Source organism: Lepisma saccharinum (assembly GCF_977018435.1).
Source record: "Lepisma saccharinum chromosome 15 unlocalized genomic scaffold, izLepSacc3.1 SUPER_15_unloc_1, whole genome shotgun sequence".
Taxonomy (NCBI): domain Eukaryota; kingdom Metazoa; phylum Arthropoda; class Insecta; order Zygentoma; family Lepismatidae; genus Lepisma; species Lepisma saccharinum.
This window is the reverse complement of record NW_028142892.1, coordinates 332,802-358,547: the sequence shown is the minus strand read 5'-3', so window position 1 is coordinate 358,547 and position 25,746 is coordinate 332,802. Positions and strand designations below refer to the sequence as shown.

Genomic DNA, 25,746 nt, shown 5'->3' with positions numbered 1-25,746 from the left:
TTGAGTTTTCTTTTAATTCTTGAAGCTCTTATTTGGTCAAATAAAGTGCACGAACATGGTGATGGACAATTTGCACAGTAATACTCATGGATCCCACTGTACACTAAACGAAATAAATAATAATTGTTTTCTTAATATAATTACACATTGATATACACCATGAGATTGTTTAAAATTAAAAGGAAATATTTTATTGACTAATTGTAAATTGTTTAATGATAATAATAATAATTAGTAATCCTTTTGCAAATATGATCAACATCAAGCAATAGTTATTACTATTATTATTAGCGGACTATTACAATTTTACGAAGATTGGTGCCCAATCCTTTCGGAAGAAGGGGTTACTTATACATTTTTAAGTGGCCATCCCTTGTCTTGTTCTTCTCCTGCCTTTGGCGTTCTTTCTTTCTTGAAATAGTAGCCAAAAGCCCAGAGAAATATAATTATATAATTGTTTCCCAAAGTGATGGGGTTATGACACCCATTAACTCTCCTCTTGGGGACGCGAACAAATAGCCAAGAAAGGTGTACAGCTTCCGTTCATCGCTTCATGGGAACGCGTACATTCGTCTTTCATATTTATTTCCAGATGGAACAAAAACTCGAGTAAAAGAAAATAATCCATTTATGAAATTTCCCTTTCCGTCAAGAAAAATTCCCTCCTGTAAAAAAAAATTCTTGGGGGAAGTTGGGGAACCTGTGTCTGTACGTCCACAGCCTATCTGAAACTTGAAACTGCAGTTATCTGTGTGCACAAGAAGAAATGGCTGAGCTTTTAGCGGTACCGTTGAAGAAACCATCCGATGTTGACGTGACAAAACCCCTGAAAAATTTAATTTTATCTGTGTACAGGACAACTGAAGATTACAATGAAGCAATAGCAGAATTCGGTAAATTAAGAAGTAATGCCATTTGGCGTGTATTCGAGAAGTACGAAAGTTCGTTGAACGTAGTATACAGGTATGTATAGTGCAATATAATTGTGTGACGATGAGTCATACGGAAGAAATGTTCTTTGTTATGCTTGTATTATTAAATGCATTTTTGAAAACTTCATTCTCTCCCTGTGGAGTCATTACGGTGTTCGTAGTTCGCGATCTGACATTTCTAATCACGCTAGGCATGAGCCCAAAATAACTTGCTGACATCACCTATTACGTATAATGTGGAAATACTTCCAAATTTTTACATTGTGTTTTTTGCCTCATTGATTATATTTGAAGAACACATTAAGTGGTTAGAACATAATCTAACTTTTTTTTGTAATGTAATAATTTGTCCAATTTTGCATAAGTCAAAATGGTAATTATGCGATATCGCCCGAACACCTCGCACTCGTTTATTTCGTTAATTTTAGGATTGATACTTACCTAATGTGCATTTTGGAAGATTCTTTAAAGTGAAGTTATGCCTTTTTCCATAAAATTTTCATATTACGAGTCATTATTTGTCTTCTTGTTCCGTTTGGGTATCACAGTATGGCGTGCACTCGTCATGGATCATCCCGTGTCGTGCTTGTGTTTTGTCGATTTGGAGTGGGTATGCAGTGTTTCAACCTTCTTCACCGAAAAATACCTACATTCGTGCATACATGCTTCCCCTACGTGAACCGAATCCTGCGTACGTTTGATGACATAACCCCCTGTCAGTGTTTCCAACCCCCCTTTTTTAACTATGCTTGCCTAACCTAAGCTTATCGGAATGATTCGTGGGGCTATCCGTCAGCTACCCGTGCATAATATACAATTTGCACACGTGGCGAACACGATAGTAGGTATTTTTCTGTGAAGAAGGTTGGAAACACTGCATACCCACTATGGTATTCAAGTTTTGCCCGCCATATTGTGTGTTAAGGAAGCGAAAAAAGGAATAAAAATTACTCTCTATGTGAAAAATTGTGTTTGTTTTCGTGTAAGAAGCATAATGGCACCTTGAACTATGTTCCGCAATACACAATTGGTAAGTACAAACAATGCGAAACACAAGATATCCGATTTTAATGTGTCACCGATCTATGAAACTGGTACCACAAATTCTTCTTGTAAGGACTAATTATCGTAGAATTTTGGAAATCATTGTCACACAAAATTTGAACCTTCCTTAAAGTAATGAGCGCTCTTTGGATTAAAAAATTAGTTACTTATGTTGAAGAGAAAAGCTTAAAAATTACCTTTTGCAAGCATGTGTGCTTCCCATGGACAAGGTGTTCGTTGACAAGCGACAGTAAATATCATAGAATGTACAAGTAAATCTGAAGCGTAGAAGAATGCATGTAGGGAGCTTTATTTTAATGCTAAGAGAACCAAACCTGGCCTGCCTAACCTAACCACGAAAGCATATATTGGATAAAATCTTAAGTAATCACTAAAACTCTGCAGGGGGCGGTAGGTTAATTACCCCAGGGGTGCAGTCCGGAATCGGTGGGAAATTTGCAGCAATTTTTATGAAATTTCTTGGGGTATAGCCCTGAAAAGCCGACTTTTACATATATCCATCGGTATGGGTGCTACAGAACTAACATGGTCGCAAGTAGACTTTCACCTCACAACTTCAAATGGCTGCATCTCAACTTGAAACTGCTGTACAGTCGGAAATACTTCTTTCCGCGCTCCAGAATTTTGTTCTTCACTATTTGCAACACACAATCTTCATTAAAAAAAAGGTAAATTTCTCGTAAGGGTTTTATCAAATTTACGGGAGAAATTACTTACTGAATGCAGTTTCTTTATACTTCTGGAAGTTCAGGGAAGTGTTTTCTCGCATCGTTCTTTGAATTTTGCCGGTAAATCATTTATTTTTCAATATAAATGTGTGACCGATGCACGAAAGCTCTTGCATCCATTTACTTCCAGGTGGATGTAGCCTGTGTGTGATGACGTAATCCCATTCGGTGTTTCCAAACATGTGTTTTTGTAATTGAAGAAGGTACGTTTCCGCAAATGGTTTGTGGGGCTACGTATATTTTTTTCGAAACCAATTTTTCACTATTGTAACCTATAGGGACCCTACCTAACCTAACCTTACCGGAAATGGTTCGTGGGGCTATGTATGAATGGTTCGTGGGGCTATGCGTCAATGGTTTCTGGGGCTACGTAGGTATTTTTTGGTGCAGTGTGGTGGAAACACTGCATGCCGAGTGTGGTAGTGAAACTGTGACCGCCATTTTGCGTGTTACCGGAGGCAAAAAGAAACTAAGAACTTACTCGATATGTCGCAAATAGAGCTTATTTCCATCAAATAAGTGAAATGCCACCTTCAACAATGTTTCTCAATGCAGAATACTTAAGTATGAATATTGAAATTAAAAGAACTATACCTTTTCCACGCTTAGAAGGGACTGCACTGTAAACACAAGGGCAAAGGTATTACTCCGCCAGGCTTCAGCGATTGGATGATCGTAAAGCTTCTGCTGCTTCCACCACGTGTGAGAGAAAGTTGTCGCGAAAGCAATGTTACAAGCTACGAGAAATTAAATAAAAAGGAAAACTATAACTATTCACAAGGTAAGCTGAACTTCTGTACCTAAGAATTTAATTTGAAGATATAAAAGTGTTTTACTGCCTAAGCAGAGTCAGATAGAAAGTCGATTCCTTCCATAGATTCCTCCCCTTCACTGTTGGTGCCGCCGCTACTGCTATCAGCTGGATTGATAACAAGTCGGTCAACAACCGTGTTGCACATGTAATCTGATTCCCAGAAGCGTTCCTCTTCTTTCTCCAATACGATAAGGCGTCTGCCTTTGCCGGTCGGGTTTCTTAGCCCTGTGGTTAATCCTGAGAGGAAAGCCTGTTTTTTAGATTTTACAGCAGAATCTACCCACACCTTAGAAACAGTATGACCTTCATTCACCCACGTTTCATCAAGGAAATACAACTTTCGCCCCTCCCGCCTGTATTCGCGTATTTTCCTCAGGTAGTTCCGGCGCCACAACAATATGTCTTCTCGGTCAACAATAATATTTTTTCTGTTGCGTTGCACAAACTCGAAGCTGATTTCTTTCAGAAGTGTGTGGAAACTTGTTTTCTTAAGGTTCGGCAGTTCCGGATCACTATTCACACTCACCAACACTATATTTATTGTTGGCGCTTCGTTCCTCTCCAAAAAGTGATGAACCTTACGACGGATCCTCGCAAACTCATCGCACTGAACTTGTAACACAGGCTTTTGACGTTGACGCTTTTTCCCTGGTGTTGTTAAAATGCCCTTATTTAGAACCTCGCTGCACGCAGATTTTACACTCTCCTGGATAACGAAAGTTGGATATTTCTCGCAAAACTTTGCGAACACATTCAATACAATTTGTTTCTCACCGCTTTTGAACGGTTTCCCGCTGCAGTGTTTAACGTAGCCAACGCGAACATCCATCTTGCACAAATTGAAATTCCCTCCTGCCTGCCCAGCCTTTACGCATGTGTGTTGTACCCAGAGTAAAAAATTGTCACGTCTTGTGTATTTATGTGAACCTGGAGTTCATTTACATACTAAATATTGGTTATGATAATTCTAGAGTACGATAATTACAATTGTGTTGAAGGAATGTTCTATTCTTGCAAGTCAGAAAGTGGACTATATTTTGTTGCGCGTGGCAGGGTCTGTTGTTCAAGCAGACTCAACGAGAAGTGTTGCCAATCCACCTATTCTTTTGCTAAAATTAGCTGTTTTGACCTTTTTGGTCCTGCATTGGTGACAATAATGGCTTTCAGATATTTGCACAGTAGTATCATACTTATTTGACTTCATTCAAAAATAGACACGGAAGTGACCTATTTTTCATTTGTTTATTTATTTTCTTTAACAGCAGTATTAATCCTTGTGATATTGTTGCAGATGTTCCTATTCGAATGTTCTCTACGTCGCTGTTTGTAAATATGATGCTAGATTTTCAAAATTTTGAAAAATCGAAGAAATAAAATGGCTGCAGTTCCATTTCGTTGATAATTTTCGATTCGTCAAACCTCTTACGATTTTTGAGTAAATTAGACTAAATTCTGCACATATATTCTCTACGTCCATTGCAAGACAGGGTCTACTTCATTTTTTGATAGCATAAAAAGAGAAAATCGCGGATCCACGATATTGGATTTTTTTTTCAAATTCTCTTACAATTTTTGTCCAATTTGCGTGAAATTTGGAAAACTCTAAAAATGTATGCAAAACTACTCTAGTTATGTGAATATGTTTATACTACATATATATATTTAATAAACCTACGGATATACAAAGATAACACTCGGAAAGAACTGGCCATTCAAAAAATGACTTTTCTTGTGAGGGAAGTGAGGAGGAAAAGTTGTATTCTTTATTTTATGAAAACTAGCAACAAATAGGGTATGACATGTCCACATTGTGATTATGGTGATTATCCATAAAAAGCATTTCTACAGTATAATGTAGAACCCTACACACTGTAAGAATTCGCTATATTCTGCAGTTATTGGTTGGCAACACTGTATTCATACACGTGCATTTGTTTACCGTACAGTTCCTTCTAAGTGCGGATCCAGTATAGCAAATTTCAGCCATTTGTCCGATACGAGAAATTTACCCATGTTTTAGTACACTATTAAATTAATAAAGTTTTTTGGACCGAAAACATAGTTTACTAAAATTAGAATTATCATTGAAAGGGAGAGATGCAACACCAACACAAGTATTATTAAAATGAACTTAGATGTCTGATCTAACTTACCCAGAAATAAAGTTCTCAGAATTTTTGTTATATGACATTATTGTACTTATTTGTGTTGTTGTGCATTGTCTGAATTAACTTCATGTGTAAGAGCTGGCCTCCATGACAAAGTGCAGAGTTCCCACACCCCTGGAGGACCTGAAAGTCTCAGGGAATTTCAAAAATATAAAATACTCATGGAAAATCATCTAATTGGTCAGTGAGTCCGAATGAAGTATACGAGGGTCACTATTTATATTTTGAGCCTAACAATGAAAAAACAGGAATTTTGCATTGAAAACTGCTTTATTGGTTTTCGAAGTATTGTCCTTTATGGTCAATACACTTTTGCATTCGTTCGAACCATTTGTCAAAGCAGTTTTTCCAATCTTCTTGAGACACCTCCATAATATGGTTTTTGAACGCATCAACGGCATCTTCCGCCGACGAAAAGCGTTGTCCACACAATTTATTCTTGACATTCGGGAACAAGAAGAAGTCATTGGGTGCCAAATCAGGACTGTACGGTGGATGACCCATCAATTCGATTTTTTGACTGTTCATAAAGTCTGTTGTTAGACGAGATGTGTGACAGCTGGCATTGTCTTTATGAAGAATGATCCGACGGCATTTGTTTGTTTTCCGTATTTGACCGAAGACCTCTGGCAAACAAATTGTTGCGTACCATTCAGAGTTGACCGTTGTACGTTCCTCTAAAGGCACAGTTGCCACATGACCAGTTTTCCCGAAAAAAACAGGCGACCATTTGTTTCGATGTGCTTCGAGCGCGAACAACTTTTGTTGGATTGGGTTCATCTTGAAACACCCATACAGTCGACTGCTGTTTACGTTCCGGCTCATATGCATATATCCATGATTCGTCACCTGTTACAATCTTATATACGTCTTTTGAAGCACCACGATTGTATTTATTGAGCATTTGTTTGCACCAATTGACGCGAGCGTCTTTTTGAGTTTTTGTCAAATTGTGTGGGATCCAACGAGAACATACCTTTCTCACAGCTAAATGATCATGTAATATTTTATATATGCTGGTGGAACTAATGCCTATGGTTGCCTCAATCTCACAGTATGTCACATGACGATCTTGCAGTATTAGGTTTTGCACAGCATCAATGTTTTCTTGAACAACAACTGATTTTGGACGACCTTCGCGAATGTCGTCGGTGAGCGAATGGCGGCCACGATTAAATTCGTTATACTAGCGTTTCACAGTGGCAAAGGATGGGGCTTCATCGCCAAATGTGGAAGTAAGTTGATCGATGCACTCTTGTCTTGATAATCCACGTCGAAAATCGTAAAAAATCATCGCATGAAAATGTTCACGACTTAATTCCATTTTATTGTTGTCGCGCAATCTCCAAGGCAACATAAACAACACAAATGAAGCTATTGACAAAACATTTGAAGTACGTTATGGTCAATAATGCCAGACGATTTCGTGCAAACGTCAAATCGCGCCTAACTTCAATCAGTGTTGCCAAGGCTCAAAATATAAATAGTGGCCCTCGTACTATCTGAAGGGTTACAATATGTTCCTACCTGTTGGTAATAACTAGGGCCCGGATTTATAAGCACAATCAAACAGTAAAATAAGCAAGTTAATAAGCACAAAAAATGAAAGAAAATAAGCATAAGCAAATACAGGAAAATCTGAAAAAACATTTGTTTATTACATCTCTTATCTTATTCAAAGTATGTAAGGAAGGTCATCCTGAGATTTTCTTGTGTGAAGCTTCTGTGTCTGCCAGTGACAAATGATTTGTACAGTGAAAATGTTCTTTCCACGTAGCATGACATCACAGGCGCATGTGAAAAACACCACAGTTCTTCTTCGGTGAATTCCTCTTCAATGTCTGTATCTTCACCAGAAATATTTTTATAAATTTGACAGTGTTTTGTAACCGGGATTTTTCAGTAATACCTGACTGAGCTTGTCGGACACAATTTTAGCAACACCGTGAGTTTCTGAAGACAACGTTACTGAAATTTCATCGACCCGAGAAATGTTGCGAATTTTGTAATGGATTATTTCGAGTGTGTTATAAATGATTTTGGATGTACTGTGTCTTTTCTTGGATGCAGTTTCTCCCATGCGGCTATTTAGAAGAATTGATCTTGTCATCCCAATGCCGTCGTGTGATTGAAATAGGATTGAAATATGACAGATTTGTGTAAAATATGCTATTTTAAACCAAAATCGTAAAATAATCAAGCATAATCGTTTCCTGCAGAAATAAGAATTGATAAGCACTTTCAACCTTAGTTAAATAGCTCATACTTACTTACTTACTTACTCCTTGGCTGCTACAACCCCTAAAGGGCCTTGGCCTCTCTCACAATGATAGCCCATTCTCTTCTGTCTTCTGCTCGACGTCTCAACCGTCCTACTCCCATCCTCCTAAGGTCCTCCTCAACGTCCTCCGACCATCTTTTCCTTGGCATTCCTCTTAATCTTCTCCCTCCTGGTCTCCCTTTATAGACCTTTTTAACCGCTCTGTCTTCAGGCATTCTTTCCACATGTCCTAGCCACCCCAGTCTCATGCTTCTTATATCGGAAACTATATCTGTTTTTTTGTAGAGTGCTCTAATTTCATCGTTTCTCCTTATTCGCCATTGTCCATTCTCATTTACTGGCCCGTATATTTTCCTCAGTATCCTTCTTTCCCATCTTCGCAAAAGTTCTTCATCTGCTTGCGAAAAAGTCCATGTCTCTGCTCCATATGTCACCACTGGCTTTACGACTAGCTGATATACTTTGATTTTCAAATTTCTACTCAGGCTGCGAGATTTGAAAACTCTTAACAGTGAGAAATAGCTTCGATTACCAGCTGCAATTCTTGCTTTTATTTCCTCCTTAATATTATTATCCATGGTAACTAATGTTCCAAGATATTTAAAACTTTTGCATTTTTCATAGGTGCCTCCATTAAGTTGTATATGTTGGCCTTCCCTGAATTCCATATTTCGCGCTGAGAACATGTATTTAGTCTTGGGTTGGTTTATTCGGAGTCCCATCTCACTAGATGTGTTCTCCAATCTTTCCAGTCCTTCCTTCACTTCTTGCAATCTTCGTGCCATCATATCAATGTCATCAGCATACACTAGATTTTGGTTCACTCTGTTGAAGAGAGTTCCTCCTGGGTAACACCCTTGACCCACTCTTCTCATGATCTTTTCTAAAGCTATATTGAATATCATCGTAGATAGCACATCTCCTTGTCTCAAACCTAGGTTCACTGCAAATTCCCTTGTGAGCTCTCCTTCAATCTTCACCTTGCATTTAGTACCCCTAAGCATCATTCTGGTTAATCTTATTAGCTTGCTTGGGATCCCTAGCTCCTTCATTGCCTCATACAATTTTCCTCGTATGATACTGTCATATGCCTGCTTAAAGTCTATAAATAACTGATGAATATTAATGTTATATTCATAACATTTCTCCATTATCTGCCTGACCATAAAGATTTGATTCGTAGTGGATCTGTTTGGTCTAAAACCACACTGATAATCCCCTATTATTCCCTCAGTCAGTGGTGACAATCTTCCTGCTAGGATCTTTGCAAGCACTTTGTATATTACGCTCAGTAGGGCTATACCTCTATAGTTCTCACAGCAGGTTTTATCGTTCTTTTTATGTATAGGGCAGATTATTGCCATACTCCATTGATCGGGCATCTGTTCATGTTCCCATACATCAGATAACAATTTGTGTATATACTTTATTAGTTGATTTCCTCCATTCTTAACCATTTCAGCAGTGATATTATCAATCCCTGGGGCTTTGTTATTCTTAAGAGACTTAATAGCTGTTCTAACTTCTTCTAGTGTTGGAGATGTTCCGGTTTCGTCATCATGGTCCTCCTCTGGTACTCCTCTTCATCACTCAATTCTAGATCTTGGAACCTATGTTCCACATTAAGTAGCTGACTGAAGTATTCTGCCCATCTCTCTAAGATTTTTTCCTGCCTATTAGGTTTCCTACTTGGTCTTTACAGAAAGCTGTCTTCGGTTGGAAGCTTTTCCTTATATCCTTCACCCTCATATACAATTTCCTTACTTGCTGATTACTATTATATTCTTCAAGTTCCTCAATCCACTCTTTCTCAAAACATCGTTTCTTTCTCCTGCACACACAGTCTGCTTCCTTTCTTTTAAGTCTATATTGTTCTGTGTTATATCTGGTTTTCCTATTAAGCATTCTCTTTCGTGCCTCATTTCTTTCATTTATTGCTGTTCTACATTCCTCATCAAACCATTTACCTCTTCGGATCTTCGTCTTCTCTCCCAGCACTACTGTGCTGTTTTATGTAGGATCTCCTTTATTATACTCCATTTCCTTTCAATACTTTCGCTTTCCCACCTTTGACTTCTTTGTTGAAGTTGGTTGCCTACCATTAAACGGAATTGTTTGGCAATGGCTTCATGTCTTTTTAACTTCTCATCATCATACCTTGAGGTCACCTTCGCTCTTCTTCCATCCCTATATGTAGCTATTCTCTGTCTGTATTTAATGCATACTAAATAATGGTCCGAATCACTGTCTGCTCCTCGACAGCTATCTACTTGTAGTATATCAGAGGCATGTCATTTTCCTCACGTTTTTCCTTTGATGCCAGGTGCTTCTAATGACCATTAAGTTACACATAGCCAGATCTATCAGTCTCAGACCATTATCATTTGAAATTTCATGCAAACTTTCCTTTCCTATAGTGTCTTGGAATGCTTCTTCGCATCCAACCTTGGCATTAAAGTCTCCCATTATTATCTTAATATCATGTTTTGGTATACGATCGATTACCTGATCCAGCTGCTGGTAGAATCCATACTTTTCATCTTCTTCTGCCTCTTCCGTTGGGGCATGTACACATACTAAGGTAATGTTGAAGAACTTGGCTTTCATTCTCAGCGTACATAGCCTCTCATTTATTGGTTTGAAGTTCTTTACTACAGTTTTATATTTATTGTTTAGTAGGAATCCTGTGCCACGTCTTGTACTTTCACTGCTTCCACTATACATTAATGTATAATCCCCAGTAGATAACATTCCATTTCCTTGCCACCTGATCTCCTGCAATGCCGCTACTATTATTGTGTATTTCTTCATTTCCTCCTTTAGGTTTTGCAATGCACCTGGTTTACTTAATGTTCTAACATTCCATGTGGCCAGGTATATATCATTCTTCCGTTTACGTAGTCCTTTAGCATGCTTGTGTCTTTCCATAGAATCCGTCCGGCTATCATTGTTTCTGAGTTCCGTAACAATGTTTGTTTTATGGGATAGGGTCGTTAGCCCCATGCTCAACCCCCAACCTGGGGACCAGGGTTTGTATCAGGTTTGCTCCTTTAGAACGGTTGCCATCACTACGGCTGAGGAATCCGCTCCATCCCCCTCGTAACCCTGAGGACGGGACTAGGTAGGAATATTGGGATAGGATACAATAGGTAAGATGGGACGTTGTAGAATGCCTTAGTCTGGCTTCTCTTCTGAGATCTGTCCAGCATGGGTGACCCTGCTGGTATAAAATCTTCCGCTGGCATAGCTCTCAGCCTCAACAAAGCACGCAAACCCCTCCGCCCGCATGGTCAGTGCTACTATAAGGCGGCGTTCCCTGGAGGGGTTAAATAGCTCATCAAGGTATGTAATACGAAGTATAACCTTTCTCCTTACCATTACAAGTCTGGAAAAGAATATGCATTTCGCTTACAAATCCGGGCTCTAGTAATAACAATTACAATAGACTCCAATAGTTACAACTTCAGTAATTTGCTTTACACAAGCTGCTTTCAAGATATAGGCTTTAGATGTATGTTTATTTTGCATTACAGACGAATTACAATTGTGTAAATTTGTAAACGTCTGTTCCTCAAAAGTGTGAAAATATTTGCATCCACTTGTATAATTCAGAATTAATCATGGTACACAGGCATTTTTTGCATGGTTCAGTTTCTATTTATATCTGTTAACACATACTTCAGAGTTTTAGTGATGCCGACACCGATTTTTCCCTTCCATGCACTCGTATAAGATTTTTTGTTTGTGAGCAGCCATTCATTGTTCACTCTTGTCTTGTATATGGCCTGCTCCTGTCGTCCACTTCACTGCATGGAGTTATGAGTATTACATAACAAAATGCTCTCAATATTAGGTTTCTTGACATAAATAAAACATCCGTAAATGCTTCCAACACCTGATCACGTAACAAATCTGGTCCCAAGTACAAAACCCCCTTAGAGTATCTTATGAAATCTGCTGAAATCTCCCATGTCTGAGACAACCGGGCACCAAGAGTGGCTTCTCGACGCAATGTGCCGATTTTTGCGTAAGCTACTTTTCAAATCATCATTTCTCCGGTAAGTACTACTTAGTGAAACTTTTAACTATGCTAATTAGCTTGTCCAACTTTCAAACTTACTCCCACAACTGTTTAGTCTAAAGTACAGTAAAACCTTGTTAATGTGGACTAGTGGAGGGGGGGGGGGAGGATAAGTTGACCTGTTTAACGATAGTCCGGATTAACTGAAATAACCTAAAAGAATGGGAGAAAGTGTATTAACCTTTAAACAGCCGAGACAGTTTTCGAAAGTAACCCCTCTCTCGCTGCGGCCTTTGCGTGCGATTTTTAAATTTTTACACTTATTTCAGAAAAACGTTATATCTCATATAGACTATTTGAGCAAAAACATCGGAGCACGCGACCGTGTATAATTCAGAAAGCCCAAGTGAGAAAAATTGGGTTGGGAGGGGCCAAGTCCCCAATTTTCAATGAAAAGAAAAATCTTTCGTTCGCCCTCTCTTCTCCTGTTATTTTGGAAAAAGGCCGCAAACTTTTGCATTGTTTTCAAAGAGTAGACCTTTTGCAACAAAGTGAAACTTGTTTCAAGTCCCTAGTTCTCATACAGGCTGAAATTTGACGCAATATGTACAATCCTGCATTTTGGCTAAAAATAGCTAATTTGCATATTAGAGAAGGGGGGGTCGGTTTACTTCCACATGACATTTCAAAGTCTTATCTCAACATCTGTCAGCGTTTACAACCTCACATACAAGTAAGAAGGTCCTAAAAGCATGTGAATGTTGTAATTGGTACCATGGGTCATATATGACCCATTGGCTGTTTAAAGGTTATAAACTCTGTTTATAGGAAAAAAACACGTTTATTATGGTGTATTTAAGGGGAATAGGCTTAAATACACTATACAGTACAGTACAAAGTCTGCAGGAAACAGAATTTCATCAGTGGTTGACTGCCTTTTTTTTTTTGGGAAGTTCTGTTGTAGACTTCTAGCCACATTTAAAACATTGCAATTTTTTTTTCTGTCTGGATTAAGCAAAGTTTGGCTTATCAGGGTCCGAATTTCCGAGGTTTTACTGTACTTCCAAATACTCAAAAATCATTAAACATTCAGAACCATTACCCCACAAATATATTCAACGTTATTCCTTAAATTGTATTCACACATTGCCAATTTATTTGTGAATTAGTTTTGTTATTTGTAGTTTTTCTTGTATGTACGCATTGCTTGCATTGTAGAATTATTATTTTCCTATAGTTTACGGTTATTACAAGCATAAGAGACTTTGTGAAAACAATGATGAATTTGAATTACCTGATGATATTTGGGATTCATAATTTTATATAAAAAAATAATGTGATCAAAAAATAAAATTATCTGACTTAAAAATAAAACAGACTACTTCTTTTCACAGTTAAGTTGCTATATTACAACAATGTAACATTGACAACATCCATTATATAAGAGATTCGTTTTTGTTTAAAAAATTGCTAACCATTGTTATAACTGTATCTTTAGTCAAAATGAAAATAAATCTCTGATGAAAGGAGCGTGTGTTCTCCTGAAATGTCACAACGAAAAACTGTTTTCTTATGCTTGTAATAACTGTAAACTATAGGAAAATAATAATTGTTATTAGTATCAGAAAGTGAACCGATATGAATTTTTTTTTCAGAGAATCAAAAATCAAGGGGTTCTTTCACCACCTCAATTAGAGCTTGTGACGAAGTGATTCAAGGGGTTTTGTCTTGAACCATAGAACACTGGGAGAAATGTGTTCAATGACCCCTCGTAAATTTTATGACAGTACTTTATTTGTTATGTATCTACAAAACCATTCCTCATTTTCAAAACTGAATATTTTTTTCTCATTCGTACATAGCAATAATTGAGATTAAAAAATGTTATTTTGTTAGTTTTTTTTACCTTTATATTTTTATTTACAGTTGATCTTACTTAATACAGTCCTGGAAATGCAAAATTTATTGTCCTAAATATTGCATCAGAAAGTTGATTTTAAAAAAGATATTTTGCAAATTAAACATTTTTCTTTGTAATAGTATAAGTGCAAAAAATGCTCTCTAATATTGAAATGTAAAGTATTTTATAAGTATTGATTAGATTTTAATTTCAAATTACATTATGTCCTACTGTAATTAGTTTTTATTGACACTCGGGCCTCTGCAACTATTATTGATTCATCAACTTACTTTGTTTATTTAATGTTGCTTGTCTTCCACATGTGACTAATTATGATGATGAGATGACTTAAAGGACAATCATAAATACACATGAATTCTACACGAAATAATCTAGGCACAGAGGATTTTATTGGCTGCGAGTTCTGATGCCAGAGCAGGGTGTCTACCAGTCAAGAATGTCATGAAAAAGTCTAGAAATTATGCTTGTGATCAAGAATTTTCGCTATTTTTTACAAAAACTAAATATACTGACCAAGGCAGTAATTTATTTTATTAAAAACATAAACTAACGTTTTAATAAAATAAATTACTGCCTTGGTCAGCATATTTAGTTTTTCATAATCATGGAAACAAGGCTTAATGGTGTTATATTTTTTACAGTATAGTGAATTTACATTGTTATATACCTGTACTGGGATTAAAAAAATTGAATGTTTGGAAATTTAAAGTTTTATCGAGTTGTGGTTAAGATTTTATCGCTTTGTTTCTTTAGAATTACATTCTTCTATGCATGAAGTTTTGCAAAAATATTAACATTTACTGGCCCGATTATACCATAAGGTATCATGAAAAGTAAGGTCGTACTGGCCCGATGATGCCATATGGTATCATGGTGCCGATTACGAAATGGATGTGCTTTTTGGACCTTCATACTCTTATGTTTGGGTGGAAACTCCGACACAGCTCTGGACCAAGCCTGGGAAATTCACATTGATGACTGACTCCCCCTCTCCGCAACATATCCATGTCACATTTTCGAACGTAGTTTCACATTTTGGCTCGTTATTCAACTTGTATGGCACTCAGGAACATGAAACAAGTTTCATTCTCTTGAGAAACGTCCATTCTTTGAAAGGAATACTCAGGTTTGGGCCTTCTCTTGAAAATTGTGGGGGGAGAGGGGGCAAACTACAGATATTTATGTTTTTTCCATTCAAATTCGGGGGGTGCGCCACCCACAACCCCCCCCTCCCTCACTTTGGCATTATGAATTGTACACGGTTGCATGCGCTGATGTAGCTGCAAAACGAAACTTAACCGAAGTAGATTGCTTCCATAGTGCCAGAGTTATAACAATTTTCTGATCAATATGCAAATTACCTATTTTTCTTAAAAAAACAGTTTCACATTTTGGCTTATCATTCAACTTGTATGGCACCCAGGAACATCATTCTCTTTGGAATCTCCATTGTTTGAAAGGAATACTAAAGTTCGCACCGTCTCCCCAAATTGGCGGGAGAAAAGGGGGCAAACTCGAGATTTTTATGTTTTTTCCATTGAATTTCGGGGGTCATGCCCCCTAGGCCCCCCTTTCTCAGTTCGGCATTCTGAATGGTACACGGTTGCATGCGCTGATGTCTTAGCTGCAAAACAAAAGTTATCCGAAGTAGATTGCTCCCATAGTGCCAGAGTTATAACAATTTTCCTCCAAAGAGTATTCAAATTTAAAATTCCAGCCGAAAAGCCTTTCGTAAACCTGCTCGGCCATCTAAAGGTTAAAGTAATGTGGCCTATCCTATCCAGGATGAAGTCTGAAGCATTAATTTTTACATGCATTAACAATTAAAGCAAGTGTAAATCTCTTGTTACAGTACAGTTTCAGTTTCCATCTTAACCGTCCTTGCGGTAGGGGTTTTCATTGAATAAAAATATATATTTTCTTAATTTCTAACTATACCTAAGTATAAGAAGTACCTAAATACATGTTAAGAAAAAGTGGAAAATGTGAAGAAAAAGGAAAGAATGATCAAGAAAAAGTAAAGAATTTTGGATTTGTTATTTTAGTAGACACCCTGCAGAGCCTCGTTATCTGCTTGGCACCTGAACTCACAGCACTAACAAAACTCCATGGCAGAAGTAAAATTTATGTAGTCACTAACCCCTTCTAAAATATATGATGGCACCCCCCTCCCCTCCATTGTGCATGACAAATGTGACTCATCGGGACCATACCTCAGCATATGAAAGTTAAGAACATACATTTAAGGAGACATGCAGGAAAACATGCTTTGTTCAAAACACCAAGTTCTGACAATAAATTATGACGGGCCAAGGGCTATTGGTCTAAGGTTAATAAGGAACTGTGTATTAAGATATGTACTTTACAAAACCACGACATCAGAATTGTATGATAATAACAAAATTGCAGAATATTACACTAAATTACTAACTAACTCTCTAGCCTTCTTAAACCCAAAGGTTCATGGCTGCAGCAACACGGCTTTCCATCTGTCCCTATCTTGAGCAAGATCTATATACTCTTTTCCATCCCTACCGATTTCCTTTAGGTCCATCTCAACGTTGTCCCTCCATCTTCGTCTTGGCCTTCCTACAGGTCTCTTACCATTAGGTTTCCCAACAAGAATCCTGTAAACTCCTCTTTCCTCTCCCATTCGTGCCACATGGCCTGCCCACCTAAGTCTTCTTGATTTAATTATTCTAATAATATCTGGACATGAATACAAATTATGTAGTTCTAAATTATGTTATCTTCTCCACTCACCTGTCTCCTCATCCCTTTTAGGTCCAAGATTTTCCTAAGGATCTTATTTTCAAATACTCTCAATTTATGTTTCTCTTTCAATGTAAGGGACCAAGTTTCACACCCATATAAGACTACAGGCAAAATTACTGTTTTGTATATTTTAACTTTTAGTTTCTTAGATATTAAACGAGAAGACAAAAGTTTATGAAGAATGAAGTAACATGCATTTCCTGAATTAAGCCTACTTTTTATTTCCTCTTTAATATAATTTTCATTTGTTAATGTTACTCCTAAGTATTTGAATTTGGAAACTGGTTCAAACAAGTTGTTATCAATAATTAGATTTTGATTATTACCTAACACTTGGTTTCGGCCTGTAAGCATATATTTAGTTTTCTCTTTGCTAACTTCCAAACCTATCTCTTAGCAGTTTTGAAAAATATTTTAGCATTATTCTTAATTGTATTCACATCATCCCCCAGTAAGTCTACATCATCTGCATATGCTAACAACTGAGTCACACCATTTAATTTTAGTCCTTCTTTAGTTTCTTTTACCTTCCTAACAGCATATTCTAAGGCAAAATTAAAGAGCAATGGAGATAATGCATCTCCTTGTTTTAACCCATCATGAATTGTAAATTTGTCAGACATATTAATACCCACACGAATTTTACTTTCTGTTTCACTGGTGCATATTTTTATCATACTAACAAGCTTCTTAGGTATTCCAAACTCTACTAATATATTATATAATTTATCTCTTTTGACGGAATCATATGATTTTTTGAAATCAATGAATAGCTGATGGACATTTTGATTATATTCCGATTATATCCCCACTTTTTCTCAAGTGTCTGTCTGATGTGAAACATTTGATCTGTAGTTGATCTGTTATGTTTAAATCCACATTGATAATCACCTATAATTTCATTAGCATATGGGGTTAGTCTTGTTAAAAGAATGTTAGATAATATTTTATATGTTGTTGAGAGTAAAGAAATTCCACAGTAATTATTGCAGTTCATTTTATCACCTTTTTTAAACACAGGAACAATTATGGATTCTTTCCACTGTTGAGGGATTTCTTCTTTATTCTATATTAAACAAATTAATTTATGAATTTGACATATTAATGAATTTCCACCATATTTAATTAACTCAGCTGGTATTAAATCAATGCCAGGTGCTTTGTTATTCTTTAGCCTTTTAATAGCATCTTTAACTTCAATCAAGTTAGGTTCTGGAACTAAAGGTTCTGCTGTGTGTACTTCATTTACTTCTGATTTATCTCCTACATGAACATTTAAAAGGTCATTAAAGTAGTTCTTCCATCTATTTAGAATATCGCTTGGGTCAGCTAGAAAATCACCGTTTTTATCTTTTATCAAGTTTACTTTAGGTTGCCATCCCCTTCTAAACTCATTTACACCTTTATATAAATCTCTGATATTTTTATTTGTGCTGTTTGTTTCAATTTCGTTAATTTTGCTTTTCAAGTAATCTCTTTTTTTACTTCTAAACGTGCGGTTAACTTCTCGCTTTATTCTATTATAATTGTTTAGATTTGTATCATCAGAGTTATTTAACCACCTAAGTCTAGCCTGATTTATTATTTCTATTAGATTATGAAATTCATTATCTAACCATGGCTTACTTTTGCTTGGTTTATGGTATCCTATACTTTCTTTAGCTGGTGATTCTATTACATTACGTATGTGCTCCAAATTCTTATTTACGTCTGTTTCATTTATATTTTCATCATCATTTAAATCCTGCAAAACATCAAATCTATTTGACAGTTTAATTTGGTAATCTTTCTTAATTCTTTCATCAGTAAACTTTCCTGTATCAAATTTTAGAACTTTTAAATTTTGTTGCTTATGATTTATCACTGAGAGTCTTTCTCTAAATGATGGTCACTGGTACAGTCAGCACTTCTTTGTGTACGAACGTCAATTATACTAGTATGCCTTCTCTTATCAATGAGAATATGATCTATCTGATTATGAGTTTTACCATCTGGAGAAGACCAGGGATATTTATGGACATCTTTATGTTTAAAAGTGGTACTTTTCACAATTAAATTCTTTGAGGTTGCAAAAGTAATCAATCTTATACCATTATCATTACTTAATTCATGAAGACTTTCTTTACCAATCGTGGGTTTAAATGTCTCTTCTTTGCCAATCTGTGCATTAGTCACCTAACAGAATTTTCATATCATACTGAGAAAATTTATCAAAGACCTGTTCTAACTCTGTATAAAAATCATCTTTAGTATTATCATCTTTATCTTCCGTTGGTGCATGTATGTTTATTAAAATAATTTTACACCACCTACCCTGTAAAACTGCATATGATATCCTATCATTAATAAATTCTACTGTTTTAAGAGCCGAGATAATTCTATTATTTATGAAAAAGCCTGTTCCAAAATTATGATTTTCAGTACCACCATAGAAAAAAGTATAATTTTTAGTTTTACAATTCCCTTCTCCTGGCCACCTAACTTCCTGGACAGCTACTACATCTAATTTATACTTAACTATCTCATTAACTGTACACTGAAATGCCCCAGGCCGGTAAAGGCTCAGAACATTCCAGGTGCCTAATTTAATATCCTTATTCCTAACGTAGATCTTATCCTTAGTCCAGGGACCTCCCAAAGTAGTTCCCACCCGGAGATCCGAACGGGGGGACTATTTTACCTTGGGAACATCCATGGCCTTATATTGCTGATTCTTGACATGGCTTTTTTACAGTGCAGAGTTGTCAGCTCTACGCCTAACCCCCAATATGAATGGAGGAACTACTACACAAGACAAACACAAACACATTAGACAGCACAATTACTACACAAGAGAACACAAACACATTAGACAGCACAACTACTACACAAGACACACACAAACACATCACAACTATAACACAATATAAACACAAACACACCACAACTACTACACAATATAAAGTTCAAAGTTCATATATTAAGAAATAACATACAATCTAAACATGGATTAAAAAACAAAACAAAAAAACAACTTTACAAGCACTGTTCTGTATTGAATGTATACATCCTCTCAGCACAAAAATTATTATGGCTCCGGTAATGGCATGTGGGAGGGAGCACACAATCATATCATGACATTTTAGTTACGAACTACTTATAAGTATATCAGATTGGTAAAATTATCAGTAGTATTACTGATACACTGATACCAATAAAGTAACAAATAAGCCGTCTGATCTCTAATAATAATATCCAGAAGTCCCAGGTTCAAATCCTGTCCTGGTTATAAGTGTTCTTTGTCTCTTCTTCAATTTTGTCATATCATCACTCGTCCTCATCCTGATGATTAGCCAAAAGTGGCAGAAAAGTGATGCTAAATAACAGAAATCAAATCTAATTATAATAATTAAAAAGTAGGTGAGGGTGGTATGTCTACAAGGGAAAATATAGTGTACTGTGAAATAAATTTAAAATATTATTGCAGTGTGTATTGAATACTCTGGAAAAAAAAATAATTCTGGAAAACTCGGGGAAAATACATTTTGAGTTCACATGGAGTGGTCAGCATAATATCCTACGAAGCTAGAAGTCTCAAGTTTGAACCTTAGTCTTTCGCCGCACTTTAGACACCATGTGTATTCTGTTTGCATCTTAACTTCACCTCTCTGCCTGCTTTCGATGTTCGCTGATTGATGCCGGCCCCCGTGGTGGAGTGGTTAGCACATCACGCTACGATGCCAGGGGTCCCAGGTTTGATCCCGGCCAAGACATGGATCTTTGTGAGCGTCCATTCATCATATCATCACTCATCCCCATCTTCGCAAATGAGCCAATATAGTAGCAAGCAAGACAAAAAATTGTTTGCCTTCATGGAAAAGGATACCTCACAGAGTTACCACTTGAAGAGAAAAAGAAATGGCTACAGGTGAAATCCTGTTTTTTTATTCATGTTCATGTAATTAAAAATATTTGTAAACTGCAAAATTTTCTAACTTTTCGTTTCAAACATGGCACTATAAAGAAAGTAGAGAGATGAGGGGTGGGGCGACGCACCCAATTTTACAATATCACGCCACATGATGCTGGCAAAAGTTGGTCTATGTGGGTCGTAACAAGTGATGGCATCATAGTGGGGCATGTGGGCAGGCCCAGTTCAGTCAAACGAGTGCATGAAAGAGACATGTGGCTGCAAGAGAGCTAAGTTGGCAACACTGCCACAGAGTTAAGAGCCCCGTGGAAACTTTTCCACATGCCCTTAATGCAGAATTGAATAAGATAAATTTTGATGGAACTCATTTTTATGTAGGTCTACTGGTTGATTTTTTAATTGGAGTGCAAACTAGCAAATCCATAATTTTTAATCTAATAGTAACATCCATTACTAGATGCTTTTGTGCATCGCCTGAATTCACTTGTGCTTCAATGCTTCTGGTTCTATCCGTTTCAGCTACTATGACCAGCTATGTGCTTTGGAGTGCAAGATCCCCCCTAACGAGGTCCAGATCCCATTCAAATGGAAGGATGCCTTCGATAAGGGTTCTCTCTTTGGTGGCAGGATCAGCTTGAGTAAGTACAGAGTTTTCAAAATTTGTGTTTTTTTTAAATGAACAAATAAAACATTTTTTTTGTTTCAAAGAAATAAAATGTTTTAAGACATGCTTCAAAGAGGACTTATTTTCTATGAATAATGGTTGAAACAGAATCTGTTTATTACCCAGGAAAGACTGTTCTAGTTGTCAGGTAAACACTTGACTATTTCTTAAATAATTATTTGTTACTTGTAAATCTTTCATGTAGGATGTTCTAGAATGTTCAACTATTCCACTGTTGCCAGTCCTCATTCTATTCCCTTTGTAGCTAGTCTGTTTCACATTTTATTGTGAATGTAATAATATACATTCACATTAACAACAATGTACATTAAGGTGAGGTGACAATTTCGCACCAGGCATGCATTTATTTCAATATCGTCGGAATGGGCACTGCTACTGAGAATAAATTTCTTCCCATGTTGCAAGTGCAAGCAGTTTTTAAAGTTGATTATTAAGCTAGATACAGTGTTTGAAGACTATGATGAATAAGTATTTACAGAATCTCATGTATTCCTTATGGAGAAACAACTTCAAATTCAAGTTAAGGCTAAACAAATGGGAGTTTAGACTCTTTCTAGTGCAAATATCATCTTCGATGGATCCTCTACCCGATCATATGTTTTTTTCCACTGCCGGAAGTTTGATATTATCAAGAAAACAAGTTAAATAATTCTCCCATAAGCGTAATGCATTTCTCCTTGTATCCTACGGCCAGTTTGGCAGTGTTGCCAAACCTGATGCACATAAAAGAGCTCAATTTCACTTAATTTGAGCAGAAGTTGACTTTTGAAGGAGCTAGATTTAGGAAGGCTGGATAAAGTGCCTCACCTGGTAATTTTAGTTGGCGGGGGGGGGGGGGGGGACTGCTATTACCAATAACTTTAAAGTTGGTGTATGTGGTCCAGGGCTAGTAATGGCATCATAGTGAGGCAGGGGCCAAGTGCCACAGTTCACATCCAAACAAGTGCATGAAAGAGCCAGATCTGGCTCTAAAAGAGCTGAGTTGGCAACAGTGATCCCCAGCTTCCTGAGAGAGAAGGACCTAGGGGAAATTGTCCCCCTCTCTTAAGTGTAGGACAAAACTGTTTTTCATATTCTATTCAATTGTGAAAGTATTTTAAACATGCCAAACGTGAGTCAAGTGTAAGATTCCTTGTACGTAATCAGGTACAAACTATTTTGCACATTTGTGATTTGTTTCATTGCAGATAGTGTAGTAGTAGACTGATCCTCAGGTCCATGTCTTGCCTCTCTGGCCGGGAACTAATTGTTCTAAAAGATGAAATGGGTTTTGTTTTAGCAGAGGTGAAAATTATGCATTGTACCTCCCAATAATGAAAGTTAATCGAAGAAGAAAAAAATAAATAAAAAAAATTGGTATTCGGCATGTCATGCGCCCCTCCACAATAGTGTAAAGTGGCTGAAAAAGGGTTTTATGTAGCTGTGGTGTATTCCTCAACCATGCAAAGTTGCATTGAAATTAGACTGATACTTCTTTGGGAAAAAATAATAACAAAAATTAGAATGAGAGCAGTGTTGCCAGTTTTCCGAAAAATAAATTCTGGAATTCCGCTTCTAGCGTCGGCCCCATGGATGCTGGATCGATCACTCTTTTAATATATGTAATGCCCACCCCAGTTGTGTTTTTCTTTTAAAGAAGTTGATGTATTGTTTTGTAATTCGAACATGTCATACCATAATTTTATATGTATACAAATGAACAAACAAGATAGAACCGAAATATCATGTGTAGTTTTCAAGAAATGGCACATTAAATGCCGTTGTGTGAAAGCCTTTCCCCATCCGGCCAACATTTGCCTAAACTATGCCCACATTCACAGGAGCATTGGAATTGTTATTGTTTCTTGAATAACGTTGTGTGACATATGTTGAATCAACTGAGGAGGGAAGTTTACTGAAACTTCTAAAGCTAAAGGGTTATCTTGGCATTGTTACATGCATGTAAGATCTGGTTAACTTGAAGCTTTTGTTCATAATGCCCTATACATATATTTGTTTCACAATAAGAATTTGACATGAACCCTATTTTGAACATGCTTTGGGTGTTCTAATGACATTTGAATTATTTTACAAAGAAAAATTGTAAGCATTTGTCATCTTAGTGACAGTGTATAAACATTAATTACAGTCGGGATGTGCTAGCAACCGGCGTGGAACCACCCGCTCTGTTAGTGACGCACCTTTGCCGGATTGACCTACTTCAGGATTTTCGCGAGCCCACAGAGACACGTATAGGATTAAACATCTGGTTAAACAGTCAACAACGGGACCCTTCCATTCTTCTCATTCAGACTCTTTTCCTATTTAAAGGAACAATGTTAACTACTTCTGTTCTTTCATTCATTTTTTATGTTTTTACATACAGGTAGCTCAAAGCATTAATAACACATGTACCAAATGTATCATTAACCTTTTGTGTCCGAAGCGTCTCGATCGAGATACCCAAATGTAACCCTCACGGTCCCAAGCGTCTCGATCAAGATGCTGTGTCAAGGTCGTAGTTTTTACGTTATAACTTTTCTATTTTTGGCTAGAATTTCGATTTTTTTCTTATATAGTTCCTAACACATGTATTTAACAGAAATGTTTTTTTTTGCATTTTTTTTTGTCTTCATAAAAATGGAGGGGAAAAGGTGGGAAAAGGGACTTCTCTTTTGCATCTCTTTTCAAGGTCAAATTTTTGCCAACAAAGGAAGACCGGCTTTGTTGTTCTAAAGCAATGCTTTTTCACTCCCTCCTGTTAACTGCATTCGAAGGAAGCTTGTTTATCAATATCCGATGTCAAAATGAAAGTTTTCCGTGAGGGCGCAAGCAGGGGGTGGGGGAGGGGGAAGACTGGTTGTTGAATCTGTGAGAATGGAATTTCGAAGTGCGCTGAAGGAAACCTTTGTTTTTTTTTAGCACAAGTTGCAACAGGGGTTACCCTGCATTGTCTAAAAATAGAATTTCAAGCAGCTGCAAGAATTGGCACTCATTTTTCACTGCATTCTAGCTTTTCGTCCATGAATGTTGTGCGTAGGTGTTGTTTTGTGCCCAAGTGGGAGGACATTTTTTGGGTGAAGTGACAATTTTTTAAAATAAATTTTGGGGGTTTTCTCCCTTCTCCCTCCATATATATGCCAAATTTGCATAAATTTCAGGGGAGGAGGGCGGGGGGAAACACCATTTTTTTAAAGAAAAGTATTTTTGAGGTGATTTCCCCCTTTTCCCCCTCCATATGTACGCCGAATGTGCATAAATTATATATCGTCTGAATCTGTGATTCATTCTGCGTACAACGGTATATCGTTCATGTCTCCAGGACAAATAGTCTCTGAGCTAAAGTCATTTCAAGGTACCGCTGCATTTTGAAGCTTGAATCAGTGGCGTGCCGACCATTACTTTTGGGGGTACAACTCAAGTTACATTGGTCATATGATAATAATGCAAATATATTTGTGTTCCTTACATGTCAGCGATCATTTCCATGTGCATGTTGACACTGTCATGTACTTTTTTCTTGGGGGGAGGGTGGGGTAACCAAATTTTTTTTCCGAAATTTTGGAATTTTGAGAGTTAGCCCCCTCCCCCCCACCACATATACGCCGAATATGCATAAATTTCATATAGTCTGAATCTCTGGTTCATTCCGCGTACAACGGTATATCACTCATCTCTAGGGCAATTAGTCTCCGATCTACACTCATTTAATTGAAACTTTGCATTTTGCTCAAAATCGGCTTGGGCATCAAGGGGGTTACATGTGAAAATGGCCTTGGGACTCAAAAGGTTAATGTTACGAAAATCGAGCAATTGCCAAGCATTTTGTTGTAATTTATTGAACTCTGTATTGCCAGAGCATGTATTGTCATGTAGCTTCCAAATTTAACTCACTTCACACACCCACATGTGCCTCCTCGATGGTACAGTGGTAGGGTAAGCGTCGTTGCCTTGTAATCAAGGAGTCCTGGGTTCGATGCCCTGTCGAGGCATATAGTGGTTTGGATCCCACTTCCAACTGTAGGTCCATTCCACACACAATGGATTTGTTCTTGATAAATTCTTCTCCCTAATACAGTAACTCAGTTCTGTGAAATTCTGTTTTAGAGGTGAATTTTTGTACGTCCCACAAAATATATTTTAAAAACGTGTTAACGAAACAAAGTTGTACGTAATTTGTTTATACGTAATTCGCTCTAATGTTCAAGAAATACATTTCATTTGTATGTTCTGAAGCTTCAACAATGTTACAGAAGTATAAATTCCATGTCTTTACAAAAGGGCGAGTTTCGTATACAAAAACAATAGGCGGAAATAGCTGCAGCGGTATCGAGTTGCGAAAAAGACTAACGCCGCGGCATGACAAAGAAGGCAAAGAGAGGCGGCACGAAATCAAAGAACAGTGTTGTTCATAACACAAGACGCATTTTCTTTTGTTGGTAATTGTGATACGATACAACACAAGTA

The 25,746-nt window shown here is 37.1% G+C and overlaps 1 protein-coding gene across 1 annotated transcript in view; it reads left to right on the top strand.

The window, feature by feature from the left end:
• Positions 1-733: 733 nt before the first annotated feature.
• ALiX (programmed cell death 6-interacting protein-like protein AliX) overlaps positions 734-25,746 on the top strand; it is a 162,409-nt gene continuing 137,396 nt past the window's right edge. Inside the window, exons 1-2 of the mRNA XM_083115790.1 lie at positions 734-963; positions 21,135-21,253. Coding sequence (XP_082971916.1) covers positions 767-963; positions 21,135-21,253 — 316 coding nt within the window. The 5' untranslated portion in view covers positions 734-766. The remainder of the gene's footprint in view (positions 964-21,134; positions 21,254-25,746) is intronic.